The 24,357-nt window shown below is 54.8% G+C and overlaps 1 protein-coding gene across 1 annotated transcript in view; it reads right to left on the bottom strand.

Annotated features, from left to right (window-relative positions):
- Positions 1-24,357, bottom strand: part of LOC142251668 (calmodulin-regulated spectrin-associated protein 1-like) — a 94,652-nt gene that overhangs the window by 26,304 nt on the left and 43,991 nt on the right. The window contains 2 exon segments of the mRNA XM_075324677.1: positions 3,501-3,642; positions 15,388-15,420. Of these exon segments, the coding sequence (XP_075180792.1) occupies positions 3,501-3,642; positions 15,388-15,420 (175 nt within the window).

A 24,357-nucleotide genomic window follows, 5' to 3' on the forward strand; every position in this document is an offset into this window, starting at 1 on the left:
CCTCCTGTCAGTTTCCGAGAGCGGAGGTCCGAGGTGAGCACAGAGGCGAGGAGCGATGATCGCAGCGCGACACCTACAGTTCAATACCAGGCTCACGCTGCAGATCACCGCTCGCCACCACTGTGCTCACCTCTGCTCCTAGCAGTGCTCTGTGCAGGGGGGGGGCACAGGAATATGGGGGCACAGTATACAGCGGGGGCACAGTATACTAGAGAAGCACAGGAATATGGGGGCACAGTATACAGCGGGGGCACAGTATACTAGAGAAGCACAGGAATATGGGGGCACAGTATACAGCGGGGGCACAGGAATATGGGGGCACAGTATACTAGAGAAGCCCAGGAATATGGGGGCACAGTATACAGTGGGGGCACAGGAATATGGGGGCACAGTATACAGCGGGGGCACAGTATACTAGAGAAGCACAGGAATATGGGGGCACAGTATACAGCGGGGGCACAGGAATATGGGGGCACAGTATACAGCGGGGGCACAGTATACAGTGGGGGCACAGGAATATGGGGGCACAGTATACAGCGGGGGCACAGTATACTAGAGAAGCACAGGAATATGGGGGCACAGTATACAGCGGGGGCACAGTATACTAGAGAAGCACAGGAATATGGGGGCACGGTATACAGTGGGGGCACAGGAATATGGGGGCACAGTATACAGTGGGGGCACAGGAATATGGGGGCACAGTATACAGCGGGGGCACAGTATACTAGAGAAGCACAGGAATATGGGGGCACAGTATACAGCGGGGGCACAGTATACTAGAGAAGCACAGGAATATGGGGGCACGGTATACAGTGGGGGCACAGGAATATGGGGGCACAGTATACAGTGGGGGCACAGGAATATGGGGGCACAGTATACTAGAAAAGCACAGGAATATGGGGGCACGGTATACAGTGGGGGCACAGGAATATGGGGGCACAGTATACTAGAAAAGCACAGGAATATGGGGGCACGGTATACAGTGGGGGCACAGTATACTAGAGAAGCACAGGAATATGGGGGCACAGTATACAGTGGGGGCACAGGAATATGGGGGCACAGTATACAGCGGGGGCACAGTATACTAGAGAAGCACAGGAATATGGGGGCACGGTATACAGTGGGGGCACAGGAATATGGGGGCACAGTATACAGCGGGGGCACAGGAATATGGGGGCACAGTATACAGCGGAGGCAGAGGAATATGGGGGCACAGTATACAGCGGAGGCAGAGGAATATGGAGGCACAGTATACAGCGGAGGCAGAGGAATATGGGGGCACAGTATACAGCGGAGGCAGAGGAATATGGAGGCACAGTATACAGCGGAGGCAGAGGAATATGGGGGCACAGTATACAGCGGAGGCAGAGGAATATGGGGGCACAGTATACAGCGGAGGCAGAGGAATATGGAGGCACAGTATACAGCGGGGGCACAGGAATATGGGGGCACGGTATACAGCGGAGGCAGAGGAATATGGGGGCACAGTATACAGCGGGGGCACAGGAATATGGGGGCACAGTATACAGCGGAGGCAGAGGAATATGGAGGCACAGTATACAGCGGGGGCACAGGAATATGGGGCACAGTATACAGCGGGGGCACAGGAATATGGGGGCACAGTATACAGCGGGGGCACAGTATACTAGAGAAGCACAGGAATATGGGGGCACGGTATACAGCGGGGGCACAGGAATATGGGGGAAAGTATACAGCGGGGGCACAGGAATATGGGGGGCACAGTATACAGCGGGGGCACAGGAATATGGGGCACAGTATACAGTGGGGGCACAGGAATATGGGGCACAGTATACAGCGGGGGCACAGGAATATGGAAGCACAGTATACAGTGGGGGCACAGTATACAGCGGGGGCACAGGAATATGGGGGCACAGTATACAGCGGGGGCACAGGAATATGGGGGCACAGTATACAGCGGGGGCACAGGAATATGGGGCACAGTATACAGCGGGGGCACAGGAATATGGAAGCACAGTATACAGTGGGGGCACAGGAATATGGAGGCACAGTATACAGTGGGGGCACAGGAATATGGAGGCACAGTATACAGTGGGGGCACAGGAATATGGAGGCACAGTATACAGTGGGGGCACAGGAATATGGAGGCACAGTATACAGCGGGGGCACAGGAATATGGGGGCACAGTATACAGCGGGGGCACAGTATACTAGAGAAGCACAGGAATATGGGGGCACAGTATACAGCGGGGGCACAGGAATATGGGGGCACAGTATACAGCGGGGGCACAGGAATATGGGGGCACAGTATACAGCGGGGGCACAGGAATATGGGGGCACAGTATACAGTGGGAGTACAGGAATATGGGGGCACAGTATACAGCGGGGGCAGAGGAATATGGGGCACAGTATACAGTGGAGGCACAGGAATATGGAGGCACAGTATACAGTGGAGGCACAGGAATATGGGGGCACAGTATACAGTGGAGGCACAGTATACAGTGGAGGCACAGGAATATGGAGGCACAGTATACAGTGGAGGCACAGGAATATGGGGGCACAGTATACAGTGGAGGCACAGTATACAGTGGGGGGGGGCACAGTATACAGTGGGGGCACAGGAATATGGAGGCACAGTATACAGTGGAGGCACAGTATACAGGGGGGGGCACAGTATACAGGGGGGGCACAGTATACAGGGGGGGCACAGTATACAGGGGGGGCACAGTATACAGGGGGGGGCACAGGAATATGGGGGCACAGTAAACAGGGGGGGCACAGTATACAGGGGGGGGACAGTATACAGGGGGGGGCACAGTATACAGGGGGGGGGGCACAGTATACAGGGGGGGGGCACAGTATACAGGGGGGGGCACAGTATACAGGGGGGAGGCACAGTATACAGGGGGGAGGCACAGTATACAGGGGGGGCACAGTATACAGGGGGGGGGCACAGTATACAGGGGGGGGGCACAGTATACAGGGGGGGGCACAGTATACAGGGGGGAGGCACAGTATACAGGGGGGGCACAGTATACAGGGGGGGGCACAGTATACAGGGGGGGGCACAGTATACAGGGGGGGGCACAGTATACAGGGGGGGGCACAGTATACAGGGGGGGAACAGTATACAGGGGGGGGAACAGTATACAGGGGGGGAACAGTATACAGGGGGGGAACAGTATACAGGGGGGGGGGAACAGTATACAGGGGGGGGGAACAGTATACAGGGGGGGGGGGAACAGTATACAGGGGGGGGGAACAGTATACAGGGGGGGGGGAACAGTATACAGGGGGGGGGGGGAACAGTATACAGGGGGGGGGAACAGTATACAGGGGGGGGGGGGAACAGTATACAGGGGGCCACTCTGCCAGCCGTCCTCAGTGACACTTTCCATAGTTCAGGGGATCCCTTTATTGATGGCCCCTTCCCTTTATTGGCCAGGTCTGGCCGTGCACTGAAGAGACGGCAGAAGTGGGTTTATGACCAGGGACCCTCCTGACAAGTTCCGGGCCTCTTACCATCCAGCTTCATCAGCTCCGGGCAGTAGAAGTGGATCACGGTCAGCAGGGCGGCGCCATCGCTGATGTCCTTCATCAGTTCTTCCAGCAGAGGGAAGAAGGGCAGCTGTCTATTCGATGGGTGGTCCCGACGGTAACGCACCTGAAACGGCAAACACCGAGCGTCATCACCGGGGGGTGGGGGGGGAATAAGAAAGGTAAAGGATTATTTTTTACAATCAGGTGAATAGAAAAAAAATAATCTATGTTAAAACAACTAAAACTAAAAAAAATACAGAAGAGGGTGAACTGCGCAGCTAGAGATGGAAGGTCTCAGATATCCACAGTGTGAGGACAGTAATAACCACACAGCGGGGGGGAGGAAACCGGGCACTACTCAGCGAGCACACAAGTATCTGGTGGAGGATGCTCAAGGGAGATATATATATATATTTTCTATGTATATTTGATCTTTATTAAGTGGTTTATGCGGTGGGGAAAATCCCAATTTTTTTTATTTTTTTTTTATAACCCCATTGGGTAATTTTGCGTTATCCGGAGTGAAATGGGAGGCGGGGGCCGGTCCTCTGCTCCGGACGGTCATAGATTGGCCCCGCATGGCCGCTCCTGTGTTGCACGTACAGGTAGCAGAATTAAATGGCCACTCCAAATCTCTCCTGCGGGAGTGCTGCAGGGAAACTGCCCTGATTGTCCCACAGATTTCCGTCGACTGCTGGAGGCTCCATCCCATAAATGAAGGTCGACCGGCGGATGCATAAGGGGGGGGGGGGGATGTACATGGGGGGGTCCCGACTCTGCAGTTAGGGGATAGAAGAACCTCAATGTCTGATTCTTCTGCTTCTAGGCGGGATAAACCATCAGAGCTCACTGGCAGCGGCGGCTTCACTACCTATTGACAATGCATGAATGATGGGCCGAGCGCTCATATGTAAGGGGGGGGTGTCTGGAGAGATAGGGGTCAGCCAAATGTAGGATCAGCCGAGTGCTCATACGTAAGGGGGGTGTCTGGAGAGATAGGGGTCAGCCAAATGTAGGATCAGCCGAGCACTCATACGTATGGGGGGTGTCTGGAGAGATAGGGGGTCAGCCAAATGTAGGATCAGCCGAGCGCTCATACGTATGGGGGTGTCTGGAGAGATAGGGGTCAGCCAAATGTAGGATCGGCCGAGTGCTCCTACGTATGGGGAGTGTCTGGAGAGATAGGGGTCAGCCAAATGTAGGATCAGCCGAGCGCTCCTACGTATGGGGAGTGTACGGAGAGATAGGGGTCAGCCAAATGTAGGATCAGCCGAGCGCTCATACGTATGGGGGGGTGTACGGAGAGATAGGGGTCAGCCAAATGTAGGATCAGCCGAGCGCTCATACGTATGGGGGTGTCTGGAGAGATAGGGGTCAGCCAAATGTAGGATCAGCCGAGCGCTCATACGTATGGGGGGTGTACGGAGAGATAGGGGTCAGCCAAATGTAGGATCAGCCGAGTGCTCCTACGTATGGGGGTGTCTGGAGAGAGAGGGGTCAACCAAATGTAGGATCTGCCGAGTGCTCATACGTATGGGGGGTGTCTGGAGAGATAGGGGTCAGATAAAGACGATCGGCCGAGCGCTCATACGTATGGGGGGTGTCTGGAGAGAGAGGGGTCAGCCAAATGTAGGATCAGCCGAGCGCTCATACGTATGGGGAGTGTCTGGAGAGATAGGGGTCAGCCAAATGTAGGATCGGCCGAGCGCTCATACGTATGGGGCTGTCTGGAGAGAGAGGGGTCAGCCAAATGTAGGATCAGCCGAGCGCTCATACGAATGGGGGGTGTACGGAGAGATAGGGGTCAGCCAAATGTAGGATCTGCCGAGCGCTCATACGTATGGGGGGGGTGTCTGGAGAGATAGGGGTCAGCCAAATGTAGGATCAGCCGAGCGCTCATACGTATGGGGGGGGTGTCTGGAGAGATAGGGGTCAGCCAAATGTAGGATCAGCCGAGTGCTCATACGTATGGGGGGTGTCTGGAGAGATAGGGGTCAGATAAAGACGATCGGCCGAGCGCTCATACGTATGGGGGGTGTCTGGAGAGAGAGGGGTCAGCCAAATGTAGGATCGGCCGAGCGCTCATACGTATGGGGGTGTCTGGAGAGATAGGGGTCAGCCAAATGTAGGATCAGCCGAGCGCTCATACGTATGGGGGGTGTCTGGAGAGATAGGGGTCAGCCAAATGTAGGATCTGCCGAGTGCTCATACGTATGGGGGGTGTCTGGAGAGATAGGGGTCAGATAAAGACGATCGGCCGAGCGCTCATACGTATGGGGGGTGTCTGGAGAGAGAGGGGTCAGCCAAATGTAGGATCGGCCGAGCGCTCATACGTATGGGGGTGTCTGGAGAGATAGGGGTCAGCCAAATGTAGGATCGGCCGAGCGCTCATACGTATGGGGCTGTCTGGAGAGAGAGGGGTCAGCCAAATGTAGGATCAGCCGAGTGCTCATACGAATGGGGGGTGTACGGAGAGATAGGGGTCAGCCAAATGTAGGATCTGCCGAGCGCTCATACGTATGGGGGGTGTCTGGAGAGATAGGGGTCAGATAAAGACGATCGGCCGAGCGCTCATACGTATGGGGGGTGTCTGGAGAGATAGGGGTCAGCCAAATGTAGGATCAGCCGAGCGCTCATACGTATGGGGGGTGTCTGGAGAGATAGGGGTCAGCCAAATGTAGGATCTGCCGAGTGCTCATACGTATGGGGGGTGTCTGGAGAGATAGGGGTCAGATAAAGACGATCGGCCGAGCGCTCATACGTATGGGGGGTGTCTGTAGAGAGAGGGGTCAGCCAAATGTAGGATCAGCCGAGCGCTCATACGTATGGGGAGTGTCTGGAGAGATAGGGGTCAGCCAAATGTAGGATCAGCCGAGCGCTCCTACGTATGGGGGGTGTCTGGAGAGATAGGGGTCAGCCAAATGTAGGATCTGCCGAGTGCTCATACGTATGGGGGGTGTCTGGAGAGATAGGGGTCAGATAAAGACGATCGGCCGAGTGCTCATACGTAAGGGGAGTGTACGGAGAGATAGGGGTCAGCCAAATGTAGGATCGGCCGAGTGCTCCTACGTAAGGGGGGTGTCTGGAGAGATAGGGGTCAGCCAAATGTAGGATCTGCCGAGCGCTCATACGTATGGGGGTGTCTGGAGAGATAGGGGTCAGCCAAATGTAGGATCAGCCGAGCGCTCCTACGTATGGGGGTGTCTGGAGCGATAGGGGTCAGCCAAATGTAGGATCGGCCGAGCGCTCATACGTATGGGGAGTGTCTGGAGAGATAGGGGTCAGCCAAATGTAGGATCGGCCGAGCGCCCATACGTATGGGGGGTGTCTGGAGAGATAGGGGTCAGCCAAATGTAGGATCAGCCGAGCGCTCATACGTATGGGGGGTGTACGGAGAGATAGGGGTCAGCCAAATGTAGGATCAGCCGAGCGCTCATACGTATGGGGAGTGTACGGAGAGATAGGGGTCAGCCAAATGTAGGATAAGCCGAGTGCTCATACGAATGGGGGGTGTACGGAGAGATAGGGGTCAGCCAAATGTAGGATCTGCCGAGTGCTCATACGTATGGGGGTGTCTGGAGAGATAGGGGTCAGCCAAATGTAGGATCTGCCGAGCGCTCCTACGTATGGGGGTGTCTGGAGCGATAGGGGTCAGCCAAATGTAGGATCTGCCGAGTGCTCATACGTATGGGGGTGTCTGGAGAGATAGGGGTCAGCCAAATGTAGGATCTGCCGAGTGCTCATACGTAAGGGGAGTGTCTGGAGAGATAGGGGTCAGCCAAATGTAGGATCAGCCGAGTGCTCATACGTATGGGGGGTGTACGGAGAGATAGGGGTCAGCCAAATGTAGGATCAGCCGAGCGCTCATACGTATGGGGAGTGTACGGAGAGATAGGGGTCAGCCAAATGTAGGATCTGCCGAGTGCTCATACGTATGGGGGTGTCTGGAGAGATAGGGGTAAGCCAAATGTAGGATCTGCCGAGCGCTCCTACGTATGGGGGTGTCTGGAGCGATAGGGGTCAGCCAAATGTAGGATCTGCCGAGTGCTCATACGTATGGGGGTGTCTGGAGAGATAGGGGTCAGCCAAATGTAGGATCTGCCGAGTGCTCATACGTAAGGGGAGTGTCTGGAGAGATAGGGGTCAGCCAAATGTAGAATCAGCCGAGTGCTCATACGTATGGGGGTGTCTGGAGAGATAGGGGTCAGCCAAATGTAGGATCTGCCGAGTGCTCATACGTAAGGGGAGTGTCTGGAGAGATAGGGGTCAGCCAAATGTAGAATCAGCCGAGTGCTCATACGTATGGGGGTGTCTGGAGAGATAGGGGTCAGCCAAATGTAGGATCAGCCGAGTGCTCATACGTAAGGGGAGTGTCTGGAGAGATAGGGGTCAGCCAAATGTAGGATCTGCCGAGTGCTCCTACGTAAGGGGGGTGTCTGGAGAGATAGGGGTCAGCCAAATGTAGGATCAGCCGAGTGCTCATACGTAAGGGGAGTGTCTGGAGAGATAGGGGTCAGCCAAATGTAGGATCTGCCGAGTGCTCCTACGTAAGGGGGGGTGTCTGGAGAGATAGGGGTCAGCCAAATGTAGGATCTGCCGAGTGCTCCTACGTAAGGGGGGTGTCTGGAGCGATAGGGGTCAGCCAAATGTAGGATCTGCCGAGCGCTCATACGTATGGGGGTGTCTGGAGAGATAGGGGTCAGCCAAATGTAGGATCAGCCGAGCGCTCCTACGTATGGGGGGTGTCTGGAGCGATAGGGGTCAGATAAAAATGATCGGCCGAGCGCTCCTACGTATGGGGGTGTCTGGAGCGATAGGGGTCAGCCAAATGTAGGATCTGCCGAGTGCTCATACGTATGGGGGGTGTCTGGAGAGATAGGGGTCAGCCAAATGTAGGATCTGCCGAGCACTCCTACGTATGGGGGTGTCTGGAGAGATAGGGGTCAGCCAAATGTAGGATCGGCCGAGTGCTCATACGTAAGGGGAGTGTACGGAGAGATAGGGGTCAGCCAAATGTAGGATCGGCCGAGTGCTCCTACGTAAGGGGGGTGTCTGGAGAGATAGGGGTCAGCCAAATGTAGGATCTGCCGAGCGCTCATACGTATGGGGGTGTCTGGAGAGATAGGGGTCAGCCAAATGTAGGATCAGCCGAGCGCTCCTACGTATGGGGGTGTCTGGAGCGATAGGGGTCAGCCAAATGTAGGATCAGCCGAGCGCTCATATGTATGGGGGGTGTACGGAGAGATAGGGGTCAGCCAAATGTAGGATCTGCCGAGTGCTCATACGTATGGGGGTGTCTGGAGAGATAGGGGTCAGCCAAATGTAGGATCAGCCGAGTGCTCATACGTATGGGGGTGTCTGGAGAGATATTGGTCAGCCAAATGTAGGATCAGCAGAGCGCTCATACGTATGGGGGGGTGTCTGGAGCGATAGGGGTCAGCCAAATGTAGGATCAGCCGAGTGCTCATACGTATGGGGGTGTCTGGAGAGATAGGGGTCAGCCAAATGTAGGATCTGCCGAGTGCTCATACGTATGGGGAGTGTCTGGAGAGATAGGGGTCAGCCAAATGTAGGATCAGCCGAGCGCTCATACGTATGGGGGTGTCTGGAGAGATAGGGGTCAGCCAAATGTAGGATCAGCCGAGTGCTCATACGTATGGGGGTGTCTGGAGAGATAGGGGTCAGCCAAATGTAGGATCAGCCGAGTGCTCATACGTAAGGGGAGTGTCTGGAGAGATAGGGGTCAGCCAAATGTAGGATCGGCCGAGTGCTCATACGTAAGGGGAGTGTACGGAGAGATAGGGGTCAGCCAAATGTAGGATCAGCCGAGCGCTCATACGTATGGGGGGGGTGTCTGGAGAGATAGGGGTCAGCCAAATGTAGAATCAGCCGAGTGCTCATACGAATGGGGGGTGTACGGAGAGATAGGGGTCAGCCAAATGTAGGATCTGCCGAGCGCTCCTACGTATGGGGGTGTCTGGAGCGATAGGGGTCAGCCAAATGTAGGATCTGCCGAGTGCTCATACGTATGGGGGTGTCTGGAGAGATAGGGGTCAGCCAAATGTAGGATCGGCCGAGTGCTCATACGTAAGGGGAGTGTACGGAGAGATAGGGGTCAGCCAAATGTAGGATCGGCTGTGCGCTCATACGTATGGGGAGTGTACGGAGAGATAGGGGTCAGCCAAATGTAGGATCTGCCGAGTGCTCCTACGTAAGGGGGGTGTCTGGAGAGATAGGGGTCAGCCAAATGTAGGATCAGCCGAGCGCTCCTACGTATGGGGGGTGTCTGGAGCGATAGGGGTCAGCCAAATGTAGGATCAGCCGAGCGCTCATACGTATGGGGGGTGTACGGAGAGATAGGGGTCAGCCAAATGTAGGATCTGCCGAGTGCTCATACGTATGGGGGTGTCTGGAGAGATAGGGGTCAGCCAAATGTAGGATCGGCCGAGCGCTCCTACGTATGGGGGTGTCTGGAGAGATAGGGGTCAGCCAAATGTAGGATCAGCCGAGCGCTCATACGTATGGGGGGTGTCTGGAGAGATAGGGGTCAGCCAAATGTAGGATCGGCCGAGCGCTCATACGTATGGGGGGGGGTGTCTGGAGCGATAGGGGTCAGCCAAATGTAGGATCGGCCGAGTGCTCATACGTATGGGGGTGTCTGGAGCGATAGGGGTCAGCCAAATGTAGGATCAGCCGAGCGCTCATACGTATGGGGGTGTCTGGAGAGATAGGGGTCAGCCAAATGTAGGATCGGCCGAGCGCTCATACGTATGGGGGTGTCTGGAGCGATAGGGGTCAGCCAAATGTAGGATCTGCCGAGTGCTCATACGTATGGGGGGTGTCTGGAGAGATAGGGGTCAGCCAAATGTAGGATCAGCCGAGCGCTCATACGTATGGGGGTGTCTGGAGCGATAGGGGTCAGCCAAATGTAGGATCTGCCGAGTGCTCATACGTATGGGGGTGTCTGGAGCGATAGGGGTCAGCCAAATGTAGGATCAGCCGAGCGCTCATACGTATGGGGGGAGTCTGGAGAGATAGGGGTCAGCCAAATGTAGGATCAGCCGAGCGCTCATACGTATGGGGGGTGTCTGGAGAGATAGGGGTCAGCCAAATGTAGGATCGGCCGAGCGCTCCTACGTATGGGGGTGTCTGGAGAGATGGGGGTCAGATAAAAATGATCGGCCGAGTGCTCCTACGTATGGGGGTGTCTGGAGCGATAGGGGTCAGATAAAAACGATCGGCCGAGCGCTCATACGTAAGGGGGGTGTCTGGAGAGATAGGGGTCAGCCAAATGTAGGATCGGCCGAGTGCTCCTACGTATGGGGGTGTCTGGAGAGAGAGGGGTCAGATAAAAACGATCGGCCGAGCGCTCATACATATGGGGGCAGGGCTTTGCGCGGTACAGAAACCCTTACATTTCTCGTGGATCAAAAATGCATTACTTTTTTTTTTGCATTTCTGGATCTCGGCCACAAATGCAGAGTTCGGACTTGATACATTGTACTTATTTCATCCCTTAAAGGGAATCTGTCAGCAGGATTTTGTGGTGTAATCTAAGGCCACTATGATGTTGGTGCAAAGACCCCGATACCAGCGATGTGTCACTTACTGGGCTGCTTGCTGTAGTTTTCATACAATCACAGTTTTCACTTCTACAGATCTAGTAGAGCTCAGGATGCTGAGCTGTGTATAACCCCGCCCAAACCACTGATTGGCAGCTATGTACACTGCCAATGAAGGGGGCGGGGCTACAAGCAGGAGGACTAAGAGGCACAACACTTCTAGTCCTGTAGTGATAATATCCTGCTGATAAAACACTGATTTTATCAATACTACACTAAGTATGTCACTGCTGGGGAGAAAGGCTACACTAGCTGTATAGGACAACACAAAGGAAGGGGAGAGCAATGCCTTACTGCTAGGGAAAAGGGTGAATTGGTGACCCCTGACAACCCGCAGCTCACCCTCACTGCCCCTACACAGGCTCCGCACCTGTCGCCGAGCTGGATACCTGGGACCTTGTCTTCCCTTGGCAAAAGGGTCCTAAGTAAGGATGGCGGATATGAGCGCTAGTCAACACCACTAACAATCAAGGAAACAATACAGGGGAAATACGAAGGCTTTCACCTGAACCAAATCAGATAGATAAGTGTTGACTTTTGCTGAGTAGCAGCAACCACAGAAGTCTCTGGATCAACAGAAGACGACCACTGCAGCCCAAAGCCAGGAACAACTATAAACAGCACCCAAACCACCCCAGGGTGAGGTTTATAAAGGAAGTCAGAGGATACCTACTGCTTATAAGGACTGACAGTTCCCAGGGTACTAGAGTCCACTGCTGCAGAAACAGAGAACTGTCAGATAACGTGTGCCACGAAGCTCTGTTATCTTCTAGCACTCGCTGCCATTGGATTGTCAGACGGCCGTGAGACCTCCGTGACAAAGCAGCCCGGTAAGTGACATCGCAGAAATCAGGCTCTCATCCCCTACATCATGGTGCCCTCTGATTAAAACCTACTGACAGATTGCATTTAAACACTGCGATTGTCAATATACCCCAGCCATTTGCTGTGGTCAATCCCACCGCTGACCGGGCTGCGAAAATCTGCTGCACCTATTTGCTTGGTGATCCTGTAATGTCTGCTAATGGAGAGGATGCCCCGGGGCACATCAGCCCGGGGGGGATGTGGGGGGATTTGCATTGAAGAAGAATAAAAAAACAAAATAGTTGATGTCCAGATAATAAAGATCAATTGCAAAAATATATATACCGTATTCTTCATTTTATAAGACGCATCGGATTATCAGACGCACCCCAAACTTAGCGATCAAAAAAGGTAAAAACAACAAAAAAAAACCCCGAGTCCGTCTTAAACTCCGGTGTTGTCTTACCGGATGAGGGGCGGCAGCAGTGGTGGAGTCACAGGGGGCAGAAGCAGTGGGGTCTGTGCGGTCAGCGGACTTTGCAGTGGCTGCGGTCTGGGCTTCAAAGAAATGGCGCCCGGAGTGGAGCGTGTGCAGATGGAGCTTTCAGCCAAGAGCTCCATCTGCACACACGATGACTCCAGGCGCTATCCTTTGAAGTCAGAGCATCTGGGATACCCGCCCCCGCGTAGACAGGCAGCCCAGCCCGCACAGACAGGCAGCCCAGCCCGCACAGACAGGCAGCCCAGCCCGCACAGACAGGCAGCCCAGCCCGCACAGACAGGCAGCCCAGCCCGCACAGACAGGCAGCCCAGCCCGCACAGACAGGCAGCCCAGCCCGCACAGACAGGCAGCCCAGCCCGCACAGACAGGCAGCCCAGCCCGCACAGACAGGCAGCCCAGCCCGCACAGACAGGCAGCCCAGCCCGCACAGACAGGCAGCCCAGCCCGCACAGACAGGCAGCCCAGCCCGCACAGACAGGCAGCCCAGCCCGCACAGACAGGCAGCCCAGCCCGCACAGACAGGCAGCCCAGCCCGCACAGACAGGCAGCCCAGCCCGCACAGACAGGCAGCCCAGCCCGCACAGACAGGCAGCCCAGCCCGCACAGACAGGCAGCCCAGCCCGCACAGACAGGCAGCCCAGCCCGCACAGACAGGCAGCCCAGCCCGCACAGACAGGCAGCCCAGCCCGCACAGACAGGCAGCCCAGCCCGCACAGACAGGCAGCCCAGCCCGCACAGACAGGCAGCCCAGCCCGCACAGACAGGCAGCCCAGCCCGCACAGACAGGCAGCCCAGCCCGCACAGACAGGCAGCCCAGCCCGCACAGACAGGCAGCCCAGCCCGCACAGACAGGCAGCCCAGCCCGCACAGACAGGCAGCCCAGCCCGCACAGACAGGCAGCCCAGCCCGCACAGACAGGCAGCCCAGCCCGCACAGACAGGCAGCCCAGCCCGCACAGACAGGCAGCCCAGCCCGCACAGACAGGCAGCCCAGCCCGCACAGACAGGCAGCCCAGCCCGCACAGACAGGCAGCCCAGCCCGCACAGACAGGCAGCCCAGCCCGCACAGACAGGCAGCCCAGCCCGCACAGACAGGCAGCCCAGCCCGCACAGACAGGCAGCCCAGCCCGCACAGACAGGCAGCCCAGCCCGCACAGACAGGCAGCCCAGCCCGCACAGACAGGCAGCCCAGCCCGCACAGACAGGCAGCCCAGCCCGCACAGACAGGCAGCCCAGCCCGCACAGACAGGCAGCCCAGCCCGCACAGACAGGCAGCCCAGCCCGCACAGACAGGCAGCCCAGCCCGCACAGACAGGCAGCCCAGCCCGCACAGACAGGCAGCCCAGCCCGCACAGACAGGCAGCCCAGCCCGCACAGACAGGCAGCCCAGCCCGCACAGACAGGCAGCCCAGCCCGCACAGACAGGCAGCCCAGCCCGCACAGACAGGCAGCCCAGCCCGCACAGACAGGCAGCCCAGCCCGCACAGACAGGCAGCCCAGCCCGCACAGACAGGCAGCCCAGCCCGAACAGACAGGCAGCCCAGCCCGAACAGACAGGCAGCCCAGCCCGCACAGACAGGCAGCCCAGCCCGCACAGACAGGCAGCCCAGCCCGCACAGACAGGCAGCCCAGCCCGCACAGACAGGCAGCCCAGCCCGCACAGACAGGCAGCCCAGCCCGCACAGACAGGCAGCCCAGCCCGCACAGACAGGCAGCCCAGCCCGCACAGACAGGCAGCCCAGCCCGCACAGACAGGCAGCCCAGCCCGCACAGACAGGCAGCCCAGCCCGCACAGACAGGCAGCCCAGCCCGCACAGACAGGCAGCCCAGCCCGCACAGACAGGCAGCCCAGCCCGCACAGACAGGCAGCCCAGCCCGCACAGACAGGCAGCCCAGCCCGCACAGACAGGCAGCCCAGCCCGCACAGACAGGCAGCCCAGCCCGCACAGACAGGCAGCCCAGCCCGCACAGACAGGCAGCCCAGCCCGCACAGACAGGCAGCCCAGCCCGCACAGACAGGCAGCCCAGCCCGCACAGACAGGCAGCCCAGCCCGCACAGACAGGCAGCCCAGCCCGCACAGACAGGCAGCCCAGCCCGCACAGACAGGCAGCCCAGCCCGCACATATTCGGATTTTAAGACGCACCCCTCATTTTCCTCCCAAATTTTTGGGAGGAAAAGGGCAGTCTTATAATAAAATACGGTACATTATATCTATATATCACTTTAAACAACCCCACAAAATACTTCTAAGAAAGTTTAATATCCATTCCTCTACTAATAGATGTGTGGATCTAATATAAAAATTAAAAAATAAAAAAAAATGCAGGGAAAACATGGCTCGGCCGTACGTTAGTAAAGCTGGCATTGACAGGAGAGGAAGATGCAGAAAATGTCTATTAGGCGGCAGACATTGTCAGGGATTATTGGAGGAGGTGTGCGCCCCGCCCCGGCCACACAGGAGGGGAGGGAAAAAACAAAAAAAGTCCAAAATAAAAGAAGGGGGTCTCATGGTGCCCCCCGGGTCAGATCTGCGAGGTAGGAAGAGGATAACTCGTAATACTATACCACTCGTGCAAACTCCACCGGCTCCAGCATGCAATGCGCCAGTGCATGCATCAGACCAGGCTTTATACACACACGGATGGAACAGAGAGAACAAACGGTTAATGCACAAAACAATGGATAGAGGTGAGAAAGACAGACGGACAAAAGCACAGCGTGGCGGGCAATGCCGGGCGGCCTCTTCCTGGTGTGGATATTACGGGCGCTCTCGGCACACACGGCCGGTTATTGGTGGTAATTTGGAATATTTTAGCATTTGTCGTTCTGTTTCCCGCTATTTGATGTGGAGAGAGATAGAAGAGTATGGAGAAGCCGACGGCAGATAGGCTACAATGACAGTGCCATGGTGATGATGGGCACACACAGCGCGGCACTTACAGGCACTAACTTCCAATACCACTTTGAAGGAGACTTTTCAGGAGACAAGGAAAACAAGTTAGAAAGGAAGAAAGGAAAGGTTTATAAAAAAATACATAAGTTCTGTTCTAATCTGCAGCTGCTGGGGATCGGGCGGCTTTCACACTGGTTTTTTTAGCATGCGTCATGAACGTTTTTTTGCTGTAAAAGCGGATCCTGCTTTTACAGAAATAAAACGCTTGCAAACGCATGTGTTACTTTGCAGGATCCTGTCACTTTAAGTTTATGGGCGGGCATTGGAGTCATGTGATCAGGAGTCAGTGGAACTGAACGTGATAGATTGGGAGCCGGCATCTGACAGCTGCGGAGGCTCGTAACCAAGGTACACATCGGGTAACTTGCTTGGATACCCAATATTTACCTTGGTTACAAGTGTCCGCAGCTCTCGAGAGGGCGGGGGAGAGAGACCGAGAGGGCGGGGGAGAGAGACCGAGAGGGCGGGGGAGAGAGACCGAGAGGGCGGGGGAGAGAGACCGAGAGGGCGGGGGAGAGAGACCGAGAGGGCGGGGGAGAGAGACCGAGAGGGCGGGGGAGAGAGACCGAGAGGGCGGGGGAGAGAGACCGAGAGGGCGGGGGAGAGAGACCGAGAGGGCGGGGGAGAGAGACCGAGAGGGCGGGGGAGAGAGACCGAGAGGGCGGGGGAGAGAGACCGAGAGGGCGGGGGACAGAGACCGAGAGGGCGGGGGACAGAGACCGAGAGGGCGGGGGACAGAGACCGAGAGGGCGGGGGACAGAGACCGAGAGGGCGGGGGACAGAGACCGAGAGGGCGGGGGACAGAGACCGAGAGGGCGGGGGAGAGAGACCGAGAGGGCGGGGGAGAGAGACCGAGAGGGCGGGGGACAGAGACCGAGAGGGCGGGGGAGAGAGACCGAGAGGGCGGGGGAGAGAGACCGAGAGGGCGGGGGGAGAGAGACCGAGAGGGCGGGGGAGAGAGACCGAGAGGGCGGGGGAGAGAGACCGAGAGGGCGGGGGAGAGAGACCGAGAGGGCGGGGGAGAGAGACCGAGAGGGCGGGGGAGAGAGACCGAGAGGGCGGGGGAGAGAGACCGAGAGGGCGGGGGAGAGAGACCGAGAGGGCGGGGGAGAGAGACCGAGAGGGCGGGGGAGAGAGACCGAGAGGGCGGGGGGAGAGAGACCGAGAGGGCGGGGGAGAGAGACCGAGAGGGCGGGGGAGAGAGACCGAGAGGGCGGGGGAGAGAGACCGAGAGGGCGGGGGAGAGAGACCGAGAGGGCGGGGGAGAGAGACCGAGAGGGCGGGGGAGAGAGACCGAGAGGGCGGGGGAGAGAGACCGAGAGGGCGGGGGAGAGAGACCGAGAGGGCGGGGGAGAGAGACCGAGAGGGCGGGGGAGAGAGACCGAGAGGGCGGGGGAGAGAGACCGAGAGGGCGGGGGAGAGAGACCGAGAGGGCGGGGGAGAGAGACCGAGAGGGCGGGGGAGAGAGACCGAGAGGGCGGGGGAGAGAGACCGAGAGGGCGGGGGAGAGAGACCGAGAGGGCGGGGGAGAGAGACCGAGAGGGCGGGGGAGAGAGACCGAGAGGGCGGGGGAGAGAGACCGAGAGGGCGGGGGAGAGAGACCGAGAGGGCGGGGGAGAGAGACCGAGAGGGCGGGGGAGAGAGACCGAGAGGGCGGGGGAGAGAGACCGAGAGGGCGGGGGAGAGAGACCGAGAGGGCGGGGGAGAGAGACCGAGAGGGCGGGGGAGAGAGACCGAGAGGGCGGGGGAGAGAGACAGAGAGGGCGGGGGAGAGAGACAGAGAGGGCGGGGGAGAGAGACAGAGAGGGCGGGGGAGAGAGACAGAGAGGGCGGGGGAGAGACGGACTGATAACCAGAGGCTGGTTTCTGGGCATGCTCAGTAGAGCAAGCAGGATCCTGTCTATCAGCATGCCAGTGTTCACATGCGTTTGCGTGCTGTTTAGTCAGGATCCAGCAATTTGCAATATTTGGACGCAGCTCAAAAACGCTACAAGTGGCGTTTTTGAAAAAATGTTAAAAAACTGCAACTGGCTGGATCCTCACTATAACGCAGGTGACCGCATGTTGACGTGAGTCTATTGCAAATGTATTGAAATGAAAACGCATTTGCACTTTTTTGCGTTAAAAAAACGTTCAGGACGCATGTTAAAAAAAACGTAGTGTGAAAGCCGCCTTACACATTGCACTTTGGGTTTTTTGCCCCCACAAAACCTGATTTATTTTGCAAAAAAAGTAAACAAAACCCACAACAGATATTGCTACAAGGCAATTGGAAAGCATTAAACAAAAAACAACAGTATAGGCAGTGGCATTTTTCTGGCCTATTTTGGGGGTCCATGGCATTTTGACTGCTGTCATTTATTTAATTAAATAATTAATTTTAATTAAATAAATTAATTAATTTAAAATTAATTTATTTATTTTATTTATTTCTCACTAGGTTTCTCTGATGTTCATTGATAGTCCTGGAACTGGTATTCACAGACGACCTCCAGCATGTTTTAGGTTATTAAAGGGTTAAAGATCTGAATAAAACTTTTTAAAAGAAAATACTATTATTTCTCCTCTCTCGTAGTAAAGCGTTAGAGAGTCTTCTCTGGGGGCGTTCACCTTATTCCTCTGTATGACACCGCCTAATCATAAGCCGGACACATCAGAGGGGGGGGGGTAAGACACCCCCAAAGAAGGGTGTCTCTCTGCGTGACATGGTAGGATTCATGTCTCACCACGACGCACGCAGGCCTCACCACGCTCCAAAGGTCTCGCCGAGTCCCCAAAGGCCTCAACAACATCACAAAGACCTCGACAACGCCCCTAAGACCTCGACACGCCCCTAAGACCTCACCACGCCCCAAAGGCCTCACCACGCCCCAAAGGCCTCACCACGCCCCAAAGGCCTCACCACGCCCCAAAGGCCTCACCACGCCCCAAAGGCCTCACCACGCCCCAAAGGCCTCACCACGCCCCAAAGGCCTCACCACGCCCCAAAGGCCTCACCACGCCCCAAAGGCCTCACCACGCCCCAAAGGCCTCACCACGCCCCAAAGGCCTCACCACGCCCCAAAGGCCTCACCACGCCCCAAAGGCCTCACCACGCCCCAAAGGCCTCACCACGCCCCAAAGGCCTCACCACGCCCCAAAGGCCTCACCACGCCCCAAAGGCCTCACCACGCCCCAAAGGCCTCACCACGCCCCAAAGGCCTCACCACGCCCCAAAGGCCTCACCACGCCCCAAAGGCCTCACCACGCCCCAAAGGCCTCACCACGCCCCAAAGGCCTCACCACGCCCCAAAGGCCTCACCACGCCCCAAAGGCCTCACCACGCCCCAAAGGCCTCACCACGCCCCAAAGGCCTCACCACGCCCCAAAGGCCTCACCACGCCCCAAAGGCCTCACCACGCCCCAAAGGCCTCACCACGCCCCAAAGGCCTCACCACGCCCCAAAGGCCTCACCACGCCCCAAAGGCCTCACCACGCCCCAAAGGCCTCACCACGCCCCAAAGGCCTCACCACGCCCCAAAGGCCTCACCACGCCCCAAAGGCCTCACCACGCCCCAAAGGCCTCACCACGCCCCAAAGGCCTCACCACGCCCCAAAGGCCTCACCACGCCCCAAAGGCCTCACCACGCCCCAAAGGCCTCACCACGCCCCAAAGGCCTCACCACGCCCCAAAGGCCTCACCACGCCCCAAAGGCCTCACCACGCCCCAAAGGCCTCACCACGCCCCAAAGGCCTCACCACGCCCCAAAGGCCTCACCACGCCCCAAAGGCCTCACCACGCCCCAAAGGCCTCACCACGCCCCAAAGGCCTCACCACGCCCCAAAGGCCTCACCACGCCCCAAAGGTCTCACCACGCCCCAAAGGTCTCACCACGCCCCAAAGGCCTCACCACGCCCCAAAGGCCTCACCACGCCCCAAAGGCCTCACCACGCCCCAAAGGCCTCACCACGCCCCAAAGGCCTCACCACGCCCCAAAGGCCTCACCACGCCCCAAAGGCCTCACCACGCCCCAAAGGCCTCACCAACGTCCCCAAAGGCCTCACCAACGTCCCCAAAGGCCTCACCACGCCCCAAAGGCCTCACCAACGTCCCCAAAGGCCTCACCAACGTCCCCAAAGGCCTCACCAACGTCCCCAAAGGCCTCACCAACGTCCCCAAAGGCCTCACCAACGTCCCCAAAGGCCTCACCAACGTCCCCAAAGACCTCACCAACGTCCCCAAAGACCTCACCAACGTCCCCAAAGACCTCACCAACGTCCCCAAAGACCTCACCAACGTCCCCAAAGACCTCACCAACGTCCCCAAAGACCTCACCAACGTCCCCAAAGACCTCACCAACGTCCCCAAAGACCTCACCAACGTCCCCAAAGACCTCACCAACGTCCCCAAAGACCTCACCAACGTCCCCAAAGACCTCACCAACGTCCCCAAAGACCTCACCAACGTCCCCAAAGACCTCACCAACGTCCCCAAAGACCTCACCAACGTCCCCAAAGACCTCACCAACGTCCCCAAAGACCTCACCAACGTCCCCAAAGACCTCACCAACGTCCCCAAAGACCTCACCAACGTCCCCAAAGACCTCACCAACGTCCCCAAAGACCTCACCAACGTCCCCAAAGACCTCACCAACGTCCCCAAAGGTCTCACCAACGTCCCCAAAGGTCTCACCAACGTCCCCAAAGGTCTCACCAACGTCCCCAAGGTCTCGACAACGTCCCAAAGGTCTCGACAACGTCCCAAAGGTCTCGACAACGTCCCAAAGGTCTCGACAACGTCCCAAAGGTCTCGACAACGTCCCAAAGGTCTCGACAACGTCCCAAAGGTCTCGACAACATCCCAAAAACCTCCCCGCGTCCATAAGATCTCACCACGTCACATGATTACTGTGCAAGGGGAGCATTACAAACTCCACTCTGCATCTATCCCAGGCATCAAGGAATACTGCCTATGTACCAGGGATAGATGCAGAGTTGTGTATGTGACAAGCGCTGATCGGACACTACACTGCTCATCACACAACACAACACTGTTCTGTATTGTGTAGTGTGTGTAGCTTGTCACATACACCGCTCTGCATCTTCTATCCCAGGTACACGGCCACTATGCCTCGAATAGACACAGAGCGGTGTTTGTAATGACGCACAGCTCTGCACACCACCCCTCCACCGTAATAGCCGATCTATGTGACCCGGTTAGACAGCGAGTCTTACCATATCAGACAGACTGCCGGCTCTGAGGCCATTTTCTTTTTTCCCCTTCGACGCCTCTGGCTTATAAATAAGTTATCATGCAGAAAAAAAAAAAAAAAATATATTATATATATATATATATATATATATATATATATATATATATATATATATATATATATATATATATATATATATATATATATATATATATATATATATATATATATATATAACCAAAGAGAAGAATCTCTGTGTACGCCCCTTTAGCTATAGTGGAAGTGATAAAGTTTAACAAGCTAATATGACCGCAATGGAGATGAAAAATAATTAAAAATAAATAAGTTACAAAAATAAACATTATTATTATATTTATATTATATTTATTATTTATATTATTCAGATTATATTTTTATTATTAATTATTATTATTATTATGTATATTATATTTTAATTTATATTATATTTATTATTATTTATATTTTATTTATTTATTAAATATTATTTTTATTATAATTATTTATAGTATTCATATATTAGTAGTATTATTAGTAGCATTTATAATTATTATTTTTATATTTATTATAGTATTCAATTATTAGTATTAGTAATATAATTATTATTAATTATATTTAATACTAATAATAATATGGATAATACTAATAATAATACTACTAATAAATATATGAATACTATAAATAATAAAAATAATATAAATAATAATATAAATAATAATAATATTAAGTTCTATTCAGATCTTCACCCACTTCCTTACGATGTGGCCAGTATCACATGTAAAATATGGGGAGATGCCCCATTTCACCTTCGATCTATATTTTGATTGAAACAGGGCAGATCGAGACCCCCAGCGTCATCGTATAATCGAGACCCCCAGCATCATCGTATAAAGAAAGTGCACATTAAGTCAAATTAGCAGATTAAAGAGAAAAACAAAGCAAAAGCGCAAACCCAGATTAGTACATTGCAATCTCCCTTTGGTTAGGACAGAGTTGTTGGCGAGTGCAGAGGATATAACATGCAGCTGTTCATAGACTTGCAGTGCACGGGATAATGGGGTCTTATATGCTATATACTGGGCAGACGTGATCGGCAGTAATTCTGTTCTATACGGTCATTATCAATAATAGAGTCATCGGCGATCAATGATCCGGAGGCTGAAGACCGATAACTGCTCCGGGACAAGGGCCCTTCTTCAGTATATGGGGGTTTGTTCTCGTCCAAATGTATCCCTAATGGTCCGGCGTGCGGGGGGGGGTATATTACAAGGTTGCACCCTGATCTTGATTGCCCTTTGGTCCACCAAAAAAAACCTAACGTTATGGTGTGAAACTACAACTCTCAGCATGTCCTGACTGTCGTAGAAAAATTATTCAATACAAGGAGTAACCTACAGTGGGGGGAAAAAAAAAAATTTAGTCGGCCCCCAATTATACGCGCTCTCCCCCTTATAAAGATGAGATTTGCCTGTAATTGACATCAGAGGTGACCACAACTACGAGACACAAAATGAGAAAATCCAGAAAATCACCGCCTCTGATTTGGGAAGATTTTTTTTTTTTTTGCAAATTATGGTGGAAAATAAGTATTTAGTCACCTAAAAACATGCAAGATTTCTGGCTCTCACAGACCTGTAACTTCTTCTTTAAGAGGCTCCTCTGTCCTCCACTCATTACCTGTAGTAATGGCCCCTGTTTGACCTTGTTATCAGTATAAAATACACCTGTGCACAACCTCAAACATTCACAACTCAAACTCCACTATGGTGAAGACCAAAGAGCTGTCAGAGGACACCAGAAACAAAATTGGAGCCCTGCACCCAGCTGAGAAGACTGAATCTGCAATAGGCAAGCAGCTTGGTGTGATGAAATCAACTGTGGGAGCAATAATAAGAAAGAAGGGAATTTTGTTTACTTACCGTAAATTCCTTTTCTTCTAGCTCCAATTGGGAGACCCAGACAATTGGGTGTATAGCTACTGCCTCCGGAGGCCGCACAAAGTACTACACTTAAAAGTGTAAGGCCCCTCCCCTTCTGGCTATACACCCCCCCGTGGGATCACGGGTCCCTCAGTTTTAGTGCAAAAGCAAGAAGGAGGAAAGCCAATAACTGTTTCAAAAACAAATTCAATCCGATAAACAATATCGGAGAACGTAACTTATCAACATGAACAACATGTGTACCCGAAAAACAAATACCCTCAGAAAAAACAGGGCGGGTGCTGGGTCTCCCAATTGGAGCTAGAAGAAAAGGAATTTACGGTAAGTAAACAAAATTCCCTTCTTTTTCGCTCCTAATTGGGAGACCCAGACAATTGGGACGTCCAAAAGCAGTCCCTGGGTGGGTAAAAGAATACCTCGCGATCGGGCTGTCAGGCAGCCCTTTCTTACAGGTGGGTCACCGCCGCCTGCAGGACTTGTCTACCTAGGCTGGCGTCCGCCGAAGCATAGGTATGCACCTGATAATGCTTGGTACAGGTGTGCAGACTCGACCAGGTAGCCGCCTGGCACACCTGCTGAGCCGTAGCCTGGTGCCGTGATGCCCAGGACGCACCCACGGCTCTGGTAGAATGGGCCTTCAGCCCTGAAGAAACCGGAAGCCCAGAAGAACGGTAGGCTTCAAGAATTGGTTCCTTGATCCATCGAGCCAGGGTGGATTTGGCAGCCTGCGACCCCTTGCGCTTACCAGCGACAAGGACAAAGAGTGAATCCGAGCGGCGCAGGGGCGCCGTGCGGGAAAAGTAGATTCTGAGTGCTCTCACCAGATCCAACAAATGCAAATCCTTTTCACATTGATGAACTGGATGAGGACCCAAAGATGGTAAAGTGATATCCTGATTGAGATGAAAGGAAGATACCACCTTGGGAAGAAACTCTGGAATTGGACGCAGTACTACCTTGTCTTGGTGAAACACCAGGAAGGGAGATTTGCAAGATAGCGCCGCCAGCTCTGACACTCTCCGAAGAGACGTGACCGCCACCAGAAAAGCCACTTTCTGTGAAAGCCGAGAAAAGGAAATCTCCTTCATAGGCTCGAAAGGCGGCTTCTGGAGAGCAATTAGAACCTTGTTCAGATCCCAGGGTTCCAATGGCCGTTTGTAAGGGGGAACGATATGACAAACCCCCTGCAGGAACGTGCGTACCTTAGGAAGTCGCGCCAGGCGCTTCTGAAAGAATACGGATAGCGCGGAGACTTGTCCTTTAAGGGAGCCAAGCGACAAACCTTTTTCCAACCCAGACTGCAGGAAGGAAAGAAAAATAGGCAATGCAAATGGCCAGGGAGAAACTCCCTGAGCAGAGCACCAAGATAAGAATATCTTCCACGTTCTGTGGTAGATCTTGGCGGAGGATGGTTTCCTAGCCTGTCTCATGGTGGCAACAACATCATGAGATAAACCTGAGGTCCCTAGGATCCAGGACTCAATGGCCACACAGTCAGGTTCAGGGCCGCAGAATTCAGATGGAAAAACGGCCCTTGAGACAGCAAGTCTGGACGGTCTGGTAGCGCCCACGGTTGTCCTACCGTGAGATGCCACAGATCCGGGTACCACGACCTCCTTGGCCAGTCTGGAGCGACGAGAATGGCGCAACGGCAGTCGGACCTGATTTTGCGGAGCACTCTGGGCAACAATGCCAGAGGTGGGAACACATAAGGTAGTCGGAACTGCGACCAATCCTGAACTAAGGCGTCTGCCGCCAGAGCTCGGTGATCGTGAGACCGTGCCATGAAAACCTGGACCTTGGTGTT

This window comes from Anomaloglossus baeobatrachus, chromosome 9 (genome assembly GCF_048569485.1).
Source record: "Anomaloglossus baeobatrachus isolate aAnoBae1 chromosome 9, aAnoBae1.hap1, whole genome shotgun sequence".
In the NCBI taxonomy this organism is placed as follows: Eukaryota; Metazoa; Chordata; class Amphibia; order Anura; family Aromobatidae; genus Anomaloglossus; species Anomaloglossus baeobatrachus.